This window comes from Orycteropus afer, unplaced genomic scaffold, assembly GCF_000298275.1.
Source record: "Orycteropus afer afer isolate SDZICR_OR568_19922 unplaced genomic scaffold, OryAfe1.0 scaffold00168, whole genome shotgun sequence".
In the NCBI taxonomy this organism is placed as follows: Eukaryota; Metazoa; Chordata; class Mammalia; order Tubulidentata; family Orycteropodidae; genus Orycteropus; species Orycteropus afer.
The window spans coordinates 4,432,161-4,448,071 of record NW_006921755.1 but is presented as its reverse complement, the minus strand read 5'-3'; the positions used below and the strand labels follow the sequence as shown (position 1 = coordinate 4,448,071).

General features: G+C 35.7%; 1 protein-coding gene across 1 annotated transcript in view; it reads right to left on the bottom strand.

The window, feature by feature from the left end:
• The window catches only part of MECOM (MDS1 and EVI1 complex locus), a 380,507-nt gene that overhangs the window by 50,962 nt on the left and 313,634 nt on the right, over positions 1–15,911 (bottom strand). Inside the window, exon 2 of the mRNA XM_007946650.1 lies at positions 10,456–10,590. Coding sequence (XP_007944841.1) covers positions 10,456–10,590 — 135 coding nt within the window. The remainder of the gene's footprint in view (positions 1–10,455; positions 10,591–15,911) is intronic.

Below are 15,911 nucleotides of genomic sequence, written 5' to 3'. Positions count from 1 at the left end.
CCTGCAATTCTTTATAATGATCCATGGACAGAATCCAGACTATCTTAGGAAAAATACTACGTGTTATGTGCTGTTATCATCAAAAAATAGTAAATCTTTAATATGCAGCTTTCACATCTCACCTTCACATTTTTCCTTCTTTAGAAATACACTAAGAGGAATATTTCTACTCAAAAGTTACCTGGTTAAACAAAACAAAACAAAACAGTGCTTGCTTTCCCCCCTCCCCCGAAATCTTCCAGTTAAATGCTTCTAAGTACCCTGTTTCATTCTCGAGTTCTAGTTCCCCTTAGAAAACAATAGACTTCTCTCAACAGTTTGAATCACCTCTTTTTTTGGCATCTCTCAAAGGTTTAACTTATTAGCTTCCTTTCCAACAACATGTTGACATTTGAATTGTGACATATTAGAACTTTTCGATGGCTTCTCGGAAATAGTGAGGTTAAAGAGATAATGCCCTGCAAGAAAGTAAGACAGAGCAATTGTCTCTTTTGGGGCATGCTGCTTTGACACACATGCCAGACCATTTTACGGAAGTATTATGATATCATTATTTCTTTGTTGCCCACTATTAATCATGTCTCCTTTAATTCCATTTTAGATTCACTCAATCCCATGTGAACAGTCCCAGAAACAAAAGAAAATGATGGATACACTGTAACTATATATTATAAAGACAATTCTCTTTACCAGGACATAGATCACTGGAGTAATTTCCCTTTAAGTGTCCAGATTGTCATGTGAAGAATATTGAGTGCATAAAAAATAAAAGACACAGAACAGTGTTGATGTTGGCTTTATTTACTGGAGGTAAAAGGTGACATTCCAGGCCATGAAAGGCAAAGCAAAGCAGAGTGCGTTTAAACTTCAGGGTGTTCTTTTCGATTTTAAGTGTATTTTTATGGCGCTTATGAAGCTGAGGTTTGAAAAGAACTGGCAAACGCCAGACATAACGAGGGCAGATTCTGGGCATGCTTCCCCATATAGCAATAAGAACATGCCTTGAAGTCTCATCCGCCACACCCTTACAAACCTAGCCCTTTTGTCAAGGTGTTGCTGCTATTCACTTCATTATATCTCATCACTTAGGATCTCTGAGAAACTTCAGTAAAATTAGGGCTTTCTCCCTGTAATTACAATGGTCTAAAAGTATAATTAGAATACTTAAATTCAGAGATGCCTACACATAAATCTAGCTTACTTTCTAGAAATAATAATACACCAGGCATTTGAGAAGTGAGAAGAATAGTCTAAACCAAAATAAAATGATAAATTGTTACCTCAAAATTATGACCTGAGCAATAACGGAACATAATCTTGGAGCAATCAAGTTTCAAAAAGCAAGATATCAAATCCATGTTTTTATAAAATTGGTCTTTTAAGAAATAAAAATAGGATAAAGAAAAAAGTGATTGATGTAGATTTTTCTCACAGGTTTGTATAAGCGGACATGATCATGCTTACAAAAAATATAGTCACAATGTCCTTAAAAACAGTGTATTCTCAAAGTCTCAGACATACTGCAGTCATATGAATTACATGTCAACTGAGTTATGTACCAGCAGCAGAAATATTACTAATATAATCTCTCCGATTTCTATGTTGGAGAAAAATGGAAGGGAACCAATTACTCTGTTAAATACATAAAAATTTTAATAGCTCTCCTCTCCCATCAAGGGGCTTTATAGAAAAAGTTTATCTGGATCCAAAATAAAAATGTGAGATTTTGTGATGAATTCAACTCAAGTACCAAACGAATTTTCAAAAGTCACAAAAGTTTAGAAAACGTGAATAGATACAAAAGAGCTGCTTTAATCTTCTGCTGTGACTCTCAAAATGAAATGCTCTATTAGAAGGAGAAAAGCTTTTGACTCCTCCCAATATAAGGAGAAAGATACGAGCAATTAGGCCTTACAAGAAATTATGATTAGACAGAGATTCCATTTTTTGGAAAAGTCGTGATAAATATTTTAAAACTGTGTTAACATCTCTGGGGGTTTCTATTTAGTAGCTAGGACAAAAACCCAGAAACACAACACGTTATAAACATGATCTAACTCTCCATACACTTGAAACTGAAAAGTTGAGGTGGTCTTTTTCTTTCATCATACAAAAAAAGTGTCATTTCCTTAGGGTCTTTTTATTTTTCCAAGAAGCATTATTTCTTTCTTTGTAAGTGTGGATATTACATTTGGGTCCCTGAATGTATCAACTGATAGTGAATTATTTATAGTAAAAATTTTAATAACAGATCTCATTTCCTAGTCTTTTATTTTTTTAATTTGTTGAAACTGCATACTAGTGAAATTTCTGAAATATATTTTTAATTCTAAATCATTCATATTGTTGAAAATAAGAGTAGAAATCCCTAAAATTGTTCACTTTTACTATTGGAGAAATTAATAATTCAAGACATAAGTGAAATATGATATAGGCACACAGGAATTAAATACTCTAAGCATAATTATTACACTTAATTGATTTTCATCAAAATCTGAAACCAATTCCAAATGCCAAAAAGATAGCCATTCAGTTAACAGTCAGAAGGCTAAGCTAGGGATAAAAGGCAGGGGTGTTATGGATTTGATTTGGCAAATTTTAGACTCCAAGGAAGCTTATTTTTATATAATGTTATATATAAATATATACATGTATAGATATATGCTTAGTATTTGACATATAAATGTGCCAAAGTATACTTTTTTTGGGAGATTTAAAATTTACATAAAATATTAGCAATTGTATACATTTTATATATAATTATATATGATATAAATGATAAATGGCATGATTTAGTCCAATTATATAGCATTTAAGTTATATAACTACATGTTATATTAACATTATATAGTGTATATATACTATGTTATATATAGTATATATAGCATACATAATATATATTATATATACACCTATATATTTGTGAGAAATCATATGCCATTAAACATATATTTTGTTGGGTAATTTCAGTTCAAGAGGACAGCCATTAAAGAGGGCATGAACACTCACAAGTTTCTGATAGGAAAGTTAATAGTCCATAAAAATACTTTCAGACTAATTCTGCTTTATACTGTCAGGGCTTATGTTCAACCTAATCCTCCCTCAAATTGATGCTGTTACCATTTGTACTTATACGTGGTAATAATGTGGCTTCTTGTTTATTATCCTACAAAAGAGAAAAAATCCAGTCTGTCAGACCAGCCTGCTGTCTAACTTGCTATGTTTGGATCAATTTAAAGTATTATGTTTGTACTATTGAGACAGAAAAAAAAGTCAGAGCATAAGGGGGAAACAAGAAAGAAAAGAAACACATCATTTTCTTTTAAAGGGATGAACAAGGCCTCATTGTTATTAATTCCCGTTTATTTTTCCTGTTCAAGCACTGGAAGTTTTATTTATGCTTAATGGATGGCATTTGGCATGTCTAAAAATGACAGAAGTGTGAATTATGAATGACCTTCAACCTATTCAGGAAGTTGTAATAATTGAAATAATAGAGAAATGTACTCCCTTGCAAAATCTGTACTAAGAGACAACCTTTTCAGACTACTTGTCTTCCCACTTTGAAGTTGAAAGTTGATTTCTTCCTCTTCCAGCTCTCAACATTTGGGCTGAATGCTTTATTTACTATATAGGCTCCTTCAATTTACTACTCAGAAGATTAGGAAAAGCTGAGTGGAACTCTACCATTTGGGGGATGGTGGGAAGGGAGATGATAGTTTACATATCTGAACAAAGTCAACATTTGATATGAACACATCTGTCAGCCTTAGTACTGTGCAAAGGTGATATGGAGACCACAGATACATTGTAGGCTTAAGTGATGCTTTAGAAAAAATGGTCTGGACCCCTGCTCTATCCACAGCAATGTGGGACACCCAAATTCAGGAGTGCAAGTGTGATGTCACATTTTAGCCTCTGGAGGAAGGATCCAATTATTAGTAAGAGGTAACAAGAAGTGTCTTAAGCAATCAGAGAGGTTAATGACAGAAAGCAAAGATTTCTGTCCAACATTCTAGAAGCTTTGTTGGGATATAACTTTGCCAAACTAAACCATTCTTAATTTCCTTACTTTCCCCAAAGGAAAGGTATCCTTATTATCTTTAGGGTTACATTTTAAAGACAAGAAAATATTAACTGAGAAAGATCAGATACTGTCTTGCTATACATCCACTTCCAAAATAAAAGTATGTATCCATTGACAAGGAGCTCTGGTAGCATAGTGCCTAAGGCACTTGACTGCTCACCAGAAGGCTGGCAGTTCAAACCCACCAGCCACTCCTCAGAAGGAAGGTTGGGCAATCTACTTCCGTAGTGATACCGCTTCGGAAACACAAGGAGGAGTCGATATGAGTCCGATATGACCCTATGGTAGTGCGTTTGGTTTTTGGTTTATCCACTGACAAATTTTAAGGACCAAGATATTTTTGGAAATTTTTTTTTTTCTCCTTCACTTTTACCTTTTTGTTAATAATCTGGAGAGAAAACCAAATATAATTTATTGGATGAAATAGAACAGAGAGAAGAGACTGTTGGGTTCATTTTGCATAAATAGAGCAAGTGATAAAGATTCACTTACTGTTATATGTGGCTCCTACAGTGTACCCAGCCTGGAAGCTTTTCAAGCTATCTCTTGGAATAACTTCTAAGGTTCTCTCTATAAGCCTTCAAGACTATTCTAAATATAATTTCTAGGGACATACAACAGCCACCTGTCTTTGACGTGGCCATTTTGTCTGATCCCATGAAAGCTCTCTGATCATTCTCCATGGTTTCAGAATGGTTAGGAACAGTTCCATCATTACATGATGAAGAAACTAAAGATTATCTTTAGATTTTTTACTAGGCTGAAGGCTTTTGCTGTGTCCTTGGCTAATAAGCTCATCTTCTTGATAGCCTTTAATACATTCTGATGACTACTTGCTTGGTGACATCACAGCTTGAGTCTACTATGGGTGAGAACAGGTACAAACAAGATGCTGCTTTGAAATATTTCTGAAAAATGTTATATATATGCAAACACTAATTCAGTTAAAATGTGCACTTAATACTTCAGGTCACCCTCTTTTGCAACTTTGTGGTCTATCTTAATAAAAATGCTAGCACGTAGAGTACTGTTGCAGTGTGTCTTGGGCATTGTTAAGTGAGGGAATCTTCTGGGTGAAAGGATGCTATTTGCTTTATGTAAATATCAGATGGCAAACTACATCTGAGACAGTTTCATCTTCGGGTGAAGGAACTAACTTATCAACCAGACAACATCCCCTAAATCGGCTTAGGCATCTTTCACAAAGCCAGTCTCTAGGTATTGCCAGCTGGCATTCATCTTAAAACAGCAGAGCATAACTTTGGTATAAAAGTGGAACTTGACTTAAAAGCAAAGCAAAGAAAATGGCCAAAGCCAATAATAATTTCAACATCAAAAGAAGTCCTACAAAATGTGGACAGAAATCATTGTAAGGGAAGAGCAAATTAACAAATGACCTGACAGTAGACACAAACATTTTTACAAAGTGGGAAGAAGCTAAAAATTATATTTTAGTTTGTATATGGCTGATCAGCCCTGCTTTTTTGCACAAATTGTATTAATTGAATGGTGCAGGAAAACAGATTATTTTTCCCAGTAAAAAGCCAAAGAAAATAACTTGATAATTGAGCCCACAATAAGCCTGCAATAATAATACTGTTCTAGTGTTGCAGCAGTCTGATAGAACCATTGACGTGGACTTAAGAAAGGGAAATGGGTTGCCAACTCAGCCACGATCATCCTGGAAGCAGTTAAAACTTTATAAGGTAAATCACAAATGAGAACAATGCCTGTTCCAACTGAAAACACAGTAGAATCTTGCTGCTGCTCATTGACCACAAGGGAGCTGGCAGAATACCCTAACTGAATTCTCATTTTGTATTCTCTGAGAGGCACTCATTCTTCTAGATTTTGTTTCTTCAAAATATACATCAGGTATCAGACAAGATCTTATCAATATTATTTCTTCTTATTCAGAGCAAACTGCAGATTGCTCTTATTCTACTTACTAAATACCAGCTGTCAAAGACCTGTTTAAAAACGAAAGGGCTTATCACCTTGTGTAAATGACAAGATTGATAAAGTCTTGGGTTTTTGAGAACTTTACTCCACTTGTAGACCATATTAGGGTAGGAGTGTGTATAAAATCATATACTTTCCTATGATGCAGAATGCATACACACACACACACACACACACACACATATATATATATATATATATATAATGTTACTCTGAAGCACATGCAAGAGCATTCTAATTATCATGAGTGGAAAGACAGGTCTTGTTTAACTCCAAAAAATCAGCTTACATGAATTGTGCCTAAGTGTCCTGTCTGATACAACCAATATGGTTTCACCATGAAGAAGTATTGGAAGAAAACTGTTATGTCCAGGGACCTATACAAAACTTGTGAGCACATTCAAAGATGAGAACAGTCATTGTTTGAGGTGAATCCAGAGTCTATAGGTATCCCTGTCTTTGATCTAATTGAAGGGCATGGAAGTATGGGATTAAGAGGAAAGAACTCAAAGGAAGGAGGAAAGTAGAAGAGTGAGACTGAATCTAAAGCAATGTGCTACCTCCACCAATCAGAATGTTTTGTGAAAGTAAGATGTCTTTCAGACTTCAAAGAAAAGGATATTAAAATATCAAGAATTTTTTTTTTTTTTAAGTTCAGTAAATTATTTAGATGTTTGGTCTCCTTTGCATTAAACACAAGGGGCACTTCTGCAAATGAATGCTCTGAATAATTAACAAACCATTTTTATGCTATCTGTTAGTATCTGCTCCTCTTGAGAATCTAGTCTGGAAGGGGCTTAGGTCATCTAACTCTGTGCTTTCTTCCTGCCCTGCTCTACCTCTCAGTACCAGTTCTTGCTCCTGATAGTAAAGGATGACTTCAGATTGCTAACACGTAGAAATATTTAAGCACTGCCTGGTCTTCAAGCTAAACATTTTCAAGCTAAATATTGCCCATCACTGTAGCTATGTGGTATTGTACAGACTCTTTAAGATAGAAGGGGGAAAAAAAAATTAGGACTTCAAGGATAAAAAGACTTGGATGTTTTTAATGGATCTACTATTTCATGACTTGAGTGTGATTGTAGTCTCAATTTACTAGTGTCTTTGGCGTGGCCTTCTTTATAAAGACAAATTACTATGGTTAATACAATATTTTCAGGGGGGAATAAAAGGTATCAGAAGCTGCAGCAACTTAGAAATTATGGTTGAGCAGTGATGGTAGTGTTTTCAGAATTTGTATCTCCAAAACATCACCGCAATAATTTTTTTGGGAAAAAAAAATCAAATGAAAGGGACATATATAAACAATAAACTCAAATCTTCCTAGGCAGCGTTGTCAAGAAAGAAAACTGCCACAAAGCTCACTCCAGTCTGGAAAAAAAGTAAAATAGAATAACTCTTAGAAGTCCACTGGAAAATTTAAGTTCAGAAAAATATCCTCAAGTAAAATACTGTCGAAATGTCTTAGGAAAATGTTAATTGCGTGGCCATTGTGTTTATGATACAAAAGAGATTATGTCCTTTATCAACTTAATTGAAAACTGAAAAACATGCTATTTCTAAATATATCTCCGCCACCAAACAAATTAAACACTGTTTTTTATCCACCATACATGTTTTAAGTCTTTCCCATATTATCAAACTCTGTATCATCATAGTAAGCACATTTATTCTCATTTAAATATCAACACATCATTTTAAAAACGGACCCAAATTGATTAGCCTTGATCTTGAACGTTAGAATTTTTTAAAATATGTATCTTTGCAAGTGCAAACTGTAATATACATTTTTGTTCAGGTTTGTTTGTTTGTTTTCTTTCTTTTGTAATCTTTTCCCTTCTTTGTTAGAAGCCTTATCACTACAATCATTAGATTGTAGTTAAGAGATTCATTTGAAATTCTTCCTTTTTATTGCCTAGGCATTACACCTGTATTGTTATTAAAATTAATTTTCTAAATTTGAATTCTATCTAAGAATCAGAGCAGAGATAGTTTCTTGAAGACTGCTACATTTGGTTTTGCCTTGTGCAGGTAAGGTGAAGTTGTTACTGTTTAATAATTACACCTGATCCAGGGCCTTTCTTTTTGTCTGGCTGTTAAATAACATCCCCTGCAACGGGTATGTTCATTATGTGATGAGTTGTGCTTATTCACCATTTGGCAGCTCCTATTCCTCATGGAAAAGAGAGCGAAACAACAGACTAAGAGAATTCCTTTAGTCAGCTCTTTTATTGCACCTAGTCCAACATTTCCATTTCAAAGGTGTCCAGAACTGCTTGCTAGTCTTAATTGGCTTTTAGAAATATGCATATGAATTTGTATAACAATATATTTATAATATACAAATACACTATTTGGGCATGTGTTCCCCTTTGTCTTGTCTACTGGGCGAAGTGTGATTTTATGTGAACATACGTGATGTAGTTCTATCAGACAACTCTGTCCTCTCTCTCTCCTTGTTTATGGGTGAACTTACTTAACCATATAATGTCAATTTCACAATCATGTCATTTGATATTCACTCTGTTATCATCTTAGATTTCTGCCAGCATAACACTTCAATTTAAAATGAGTATTTACAGAAATAATAACCATGTGCCTTATATTGCCCTTAAATGTTTTTCTTGATTAACTATTTTGGCTGGTTCTTAGATAAATTAAGGTATGAACCAGCATATCTTCTTTCGAAAACAATGCATTTTACGATGTGTTCTTCAAATGTAACCATGGTCTAATTATAAATGCCTACTCTAATAAACAATCCAATTCATAGTGAAGAACAACAGAATAGTTTCCCTCTTGTAATGCAATCAGGAATCCCAATGACCAACAGAACTGTTATTTATAAAGTATTAGACATGTAAATATTAAAAGAATAACATGTTGGCTACCGATCCTATTCTTCAATCATCTTTTCACTGATTCTATAGCAGTTGTATCTATCTAAGGGAATACATTTTATTGTCAGTACACATGGATAGCAAAAAGTTACTATGATGTAATTATACTATTTCATCTTAGAACTGCCCTTCGAGATCCTCCAGTTCCTGATTTAGGAAACATACATGAATAATTCTCTCACTTGTAACACCTATGTATTTCCCACATCTACAAATAGTGCTCAAAAAAATGTTTGTTGTTGATGGTGACAGTAACTCATATGAGGGGCTTGGGAGATTTTCTGCTCACAATCAATAGCTAATTTAATAATGTTTTCCTTTGTCAATAATGTCTCTTGTTTTCTTAAGGCAAAGGGATAAAACAATTGACTTGGTTTATTATTTTGACATACAGTGAAGATTTTTAAATGATTCCCACTTAAACCTAAATTTACAATTTACTACCTCTTATACAGTTTAACCAGTAAAAATTATCTGGTAGCTGGTAAAATGCCAAAGAATAATCTCATAACGATGACTGAAATAGAGACGAAGACCATTATGACTCTAGAATTACCTAACAGCTTTCAACTGGAAACATCTCATTTAAACTTTTTTTTTTCTCGGTGGTGATTTTCATAGTAGATGTTCCATGCAGCCATTTCAATATGGTCTTTGAAAACACATTTGATTTAGGTAACCATTAGGTTAAAAGAAATAAATGATGATAACATAATTAAATTCCAATTGAATCAAGTTTATAAAACAAAAATTAACCACCTGAATTTCTTGTTGTTTTAGGTATTGTCATACCAAGTTACAAGATTCATAACCTCCCCTTATTGAGTGCATGGTATTTTCATGATCTTTATTTCACAGTTATTGTTATTAAAGTCAGCCTCAAAAAGCCATAGGCAGCAGTGATATTTTAAAACTTTCTTTATATACTAAAAAAATCGAGTATTTTGATTAAACTAAAAAGTGCTTCTCATTTTTGTAAAATTAGGCAAATAAAAAATGCATAAGCAGGTAAGTCTGCACCTACGTCACATATATATATATATATATATATATATATATATACCTACTTACTATTTTACATTAAGTCTGCATAAAATTTTAAGTGTATCACTTCTAATTTCTGCCCAAATCCACTAAGTGTTCTTGACGAGCTCAGTACTCTCTATCAATGTCTCTATGTTATGATGGAAAAGGAAAATTGTGATGAACAGCAAGCAATAAGCAAGCACTCAGTTTTTAAATCATTCAGTCATACTCAGAAAACTAGAGCATTTCTGAAGGGTACTGGTACAAAGTGAGTAAACTACTCAAAAGAAAGAAGTACTGTAAGGAAGTAGTACTGAAATGACTTTACTCTGCATCTTACTTTATTCTGCATTACCTTTCACCATATCAACAAACAGGCCACAAGGGTCTACTGCAGCTCACTGTTATTTTTATTCTTCAGGCTTCACTGATACTTTAGTGCTCTCAGAGAAAGACAAGAAAATCTTTACAACATACCTGATCATTTATCTGGCATGCAACAAGGTTGTGCTGATCATAACAGCCAGCGAACCTGATGTACTTGAGCCAGCTTCCTACATCTGGTTGACTGGCATCTATGCAGAACTTCACATTGCAAAACTCATCTAAGATCTAAAAGGAAGAACAAGAGAACAATCAATTTTCATATTGGTTCATTCATTAAAATGGCTAATTGCTTGTAAATGTTTCATTCAAACGTATACTCCTCCTTTGAATCCTTCTAAGAAAAAAAGTCAGACAGCATGCATATTAATAAAAGAGGAGTAATAAGAAACTATTTTAGAAATCACAATGTTCTGTTTTTTTAAAAGAAACAAAGCAAATGTAAATTACTACTAAAATGGATTAATTGGTTTTAAAAATTTTGTTTTCCTGTTTTATGCATGAATGTTATGCATGATGTAACAATTTATCTAATGTAATATTTATGAAAAACATGGAGGAGCATATATTAACTTATTTCTAAAATAAATAAGTAGTTTGTGTTCAGATAGCTCCACAATATAAATCACATTTCTGCACTTTCAATTAATTCAATTAGAACAGTTTAATCTAAATATTATTAAATTCCTTTTCATAGTTTACATTTCACCACTATGAAACAATTAAATCATACCCTTAACTGAAAGAGATAATAAGATGTGTCTGGTAGATGCTTCTGCCCAAACTAAAGAAAAACAAATGAAAATAAATGATTGGTCAACACACATGCAAAGTATGGCAACTTAATGATTTAGTTAACACATGCCAATGCAAATTGCAATTATACATCTAGTAAGCAAAATAAGACTGCTTGTGAACAAGCAAAAGTATGCAATAATATCATTGTAATAAATCAGTCATTATATATGGTTGTGTATTGTTATTTCTCAGGAGAGTTTACATTTGGCCTATCCTAATTACTAATCATTAGTATACCTATTAAACAAAAGCTGAAATGGAAAACTTCCATGTCTAAGGTTTTCATACTTAAACCAAGCTACTCTGATTCACTAACAGCAGTAATGTCTTAAACATTACTGGGGAAAGCTGTAGAGTTGTTGACCTGATGGTGAATAACTAGAAAGGCTGGCAGTTTTTATGTTAAATGTTAAAGTGAACTTGAGGAAGCTTCCAATCAAAGACTAAACAATGTAGTCTAGAACAAAAATAATGAATTAAATAGCCCCATCAGAACTCTGCTGTCTCTAAACCTGTATAAAAGTTAAAACTAAAATTTTGGTTATAAAAAGCAAAAGCAATTTTGCATAGAATTCAAGTAATCATCCAGTTGCAGATTCAAGTCATTAACTCACCACAAACTTCAAGGAGAAGCCTAGTGTTCTGAAGGCACTAGTCAAGAGGCACTATGAATAAGCCTTTGGCCAGGAGGCAATTAAAGGGCAGAAAGTAGTCCCACAATTTTAAAAGAGAAAAATCTAAACAGAAGATAGGACTAGTAATTGCTACATACATATACAACACAAACACACATGTCAAAGTCTTTTTCAAGGACCCCTCTTCACACTAACAACAAAAAAATCTACACTTCAATCCTCTCTAGTACAAAGGACATATTTTTAACAAGTTCTTGTTTATAAAATTACAAACGTTAAGATGTTTTCTTCTTCCCTCATTACTAAGTAAACAGCAGCTTGAGATTTTTGTACCTCCCCAGGTGTCTAGAAGGTACAAAAACAGCAATAAAAATACACATTTGAAAATAGTAAAAGTTGCAGGTTGTTGATATATTTGTTTGTTTGGTTCCTGTTTTTGAACTTTTGTTTGTTTGTTTGTCTTCTTGAGTAGAAAAAAAAAGGTAGTTTTACTGACACAGTAGAGAAATGTTTAATGATGGAAACAGGGTGAAGTCAGCGAAATGCAACACCAGTTCCATTTCATATTTGTAGAAAGTCGTGGCAAACGTGTTAATTTCAAAGTCAAGTAGCATCTATCCCTTCAGCTTTCAAGCATTGCCTTTTGCGGGGGCAGGGAATTAAGTATTACATACACTGCACATAAAAATTCTGGGTGTAATTTTATTCCATGTTAACATTATTGCCATTGCCACTGTCAACAGTGAAATTAATTTTTTAAAAAGGTTTCATTTCCAAAGGATGTCTTTTTACATATCTGTTACATGATTATTCAAATATTTCACCAACCTATTAACTTTCTTACCCTCAATATTCTTGCCCCAAGACAAAAGCCTAACTTTCCCCCAAAAGGTCCCCCACCCCCACCGGGTGAATTATTCACTTTTGATTTGCTAGCAGAACTACATTTGTCTCCTGAATGTCTTAATCGTCTCGGAAATCTTGAATAAAATAAAGTAACAACACATCTTCCGTCATTTCATCTAACACAATCCTGTGTTTTTTAAAAGCTGTCAAGTTCCTAAGATAGCTTAAAAAAAAAAAAAAAAAGTCCCTTAAGCTGGACTTTAGAGAAAGGCCCTTTCAAAAAACCAACAGCAAGAGAGAGAGAGAGAGGGAGAGTGGGGGGAAAAAAATCCCCACAATCTAGCCAAAGGGTTCGTATGTGACTTTCTCGCGAAGCAGCACACGATGTTGGACAGCAAAGCTGTTACTTGGCAAGGTGGAACTCGGCCGAAAGCTGCTCCAAAGTCGCGTGGCCGGTGCCAGGAATTCAGATTTTGGCAACCCCACCTTCTGCGTCCCTGATACAGACGGACAGACACGCCGAGGGAGGGGAAGCAGGAGAAGAGCGCGAGGAAAAGAGGCCGACAGCCGGCAGAGAGACCCACCGAAGGTCGGACGACCCACCCCAGAGACGCGTCCAGATCGCACCGTTCCACAGGAGGAAGAAGGAAATCGCCAGTCTTAGCAACGTAGCTAAGCAGCGGGGCTCCGCGGAGCTGCGGGCAGGAGGAAAAGAAGGCTGGGGAGGGGTGGGGGAAGGGGTGCCAAGGCAGGAAACTGTCCGAAGTTACAAACTATGCACAGCGCCAAGACTTTTTTTTTTAAGTGAGTTCTCTTACCTTAATATTTCTATGGCCTCAACTCAGCAATAAAAGGCAATCACAGAAGAACTTAAACAAACAAAATAATCAGCAGCCCCCAGCTCTCCTGAACGAAAATCCTTTCAAACGATCCCGAGCAACATTTCGAGATGTAAGAAAAAAAAAAAAAAAAACCTCGCGTCTCGATTTCCAAATGGGTCTCTGATAACTTTGTCGGTCTCTAGGATCTGCTCGCCGGGACCACGCGTTTCAGACTTATTGTCCGCCAACTGTGTATTTTTAAGACCAGAAATGAAGTCTTCTCTCGTCTGGGTGACGGGGTTTGGTGTGTTTTGGCTTTTTTCCCCTCCTAAATGAGCTCGGAGCTATTCCTTCTGGTTCACATCACCTCCCTCTTTTCTCACTTTCTCTCACTCTTATCAGCCCGATGTGTAATGAAAGTTATCTGAAACCCACTAAAACTTCTTCCACTTCTCTCTCCCAGTTCCAAGGAGGAGAAAACAAGCAGGAGGAGGAGAGTTCGTAAAGGTGGGGGGCCTGGGGAGGCGAAGGGAGCTCTAGCCCCTTTCAGCTCCTTCGCAGCGCCTTCCCCGGTCCTAGACCCTCACGGGATCTTCCTCTTTCGCAACTCCAAGCTCAGCCGCCGGGTTTCTATTTCATGAACTGTCTCTTTAAAGAGGATCTGCTCGGCCATCCAGAAAGAACCCGGGGCGAGGGAGAAAGGGAGCTATCTCCTGCCGCCCAGAGTGATCGGGATCGGAAGCCAGAGGGGCTCCTCTTTCAGTAAATTTTAAAGTGACAGCAGCCTCCTCCGGCGGGAGAGGTCACAAAAAGGTCGCCAAGACCCAAGTCCTATAGGGACAGACTGATTACGGATGCACCATCCCCTTAAACATGTAGATTTCTCCGAGTAAACAACCAATGGGGAGATCTCGCCAGGCAGGATTTCTTTCCCCAGGGAAATATCCTGTGTTTCGATGTTCTGAAAGCACGTGTGTGTGTGTGTGTGTGTGTGTGTGTGTGTTGGGGGATGGGGAGGGATGGGGTGAAAAAGTGCTTCCAGGGATGTAAGGGTGTTTGCGCTGAAGAGGGGGTGGAGGGAGCGAGGATGAGACTGAGGATTGAGGGAAGCTGACTCATATTAAGCATAATTACATTATAATTTATCAGAAAACAACAGCCTAAAGAGTGAAAACTTGACAAGTACATTTCCAGTTTTCTGCTAAGTATCTTTAAAAAAAAAAAAAAAAAAAAGCTAGAAAGTGTAAGTCTACCTTAATTTGTTGCCTCCATTATTATATAGTTAGGTGAACAGAAGGGGATGCTAAATTTTCATATCACGCAATTTTCTTAGAAGAAGGAACTTCAAATTTTGAAACATCATTTGCATACAACCTGCCCAAATAATGTATTCTAGGTTTAGAGAGATTGACGACTGTCTGGTAGAGATTTGCCATTTTCTCTGACATTAATTAAAACACCATGAACGCCTCAAAGTGGAAGCAAGCAATTTGACTACTCAGATTTTTAAACTTTTAACATCATAAATGCAGCTTTCTAAATAATATATGGTGGATTTTTACCAACACATTTCAGAAACGACATTGAAAGACAGCATATAGAGAATTAATAGCAAAATAAAAGGGTCGACGGATTTACTTATAGCCCATCTTAAAAAATTCAGTAAAACTAATCGGTTAAATTGAAATAAATGTTTTTTATCACAAAACTTCATTCATAAAAACAAATGGACAAAATCCAAATTTTCCGCAGCTCAACAATGGAAAGTTAAGTAAAGTAAGCGAGTCTAAGGACACTTGAGGGGGGAGGGGAAGGGAGGAGTGTGCTGATGTTAAACTTTATGTGCAAACCGGGACGACACGGCTGCCACCCACTTTTTGTTTCCTTCAAGTGCAAATAGATGTGTAAATCTAGTAGATCTCTATTTGCCCAAAATGCCGAGTTAAAGCAAAAATGTAACAAAAGGGAGGGTTGTGGGGGAGAGAAAATGACAAGAGGTGGTGACTAATTCCTTTCGGTAGCCTGTTATCTGTGACATTGAACTGTTATTTCAGATAATGGCTATTGTTTGAGGAAAAATTCGCACAGCAGTGGTAGGTAGAACAGGAAAAATCCTTTGTAAAGAACCTAAAACCCGGTCAGATATTCCCATACAGTTCGGTGCTTGAGAACCTTTAAGAGCCCGGGGTTTGCTGCCATTGATTTCCTGCCCTTCCTCAACTTGCCCATTGTCGGAGCTTTTTTTTTTTTTTTTTTTTCATTTTTGTTAACTCCTTTCCCAACTTCTCCCTTATTTCATCCAATAGAAAAAGCACATTAACCCACCATAACACCTGCCAGATTGAATCCTATATGCCTTTCATGACAAACAGAGACCTGCATCCACATTCCATATAGTGATCCCATCATGAAAAAGAAAACTGCAGAGCAACCAGCACAGATGAACTAA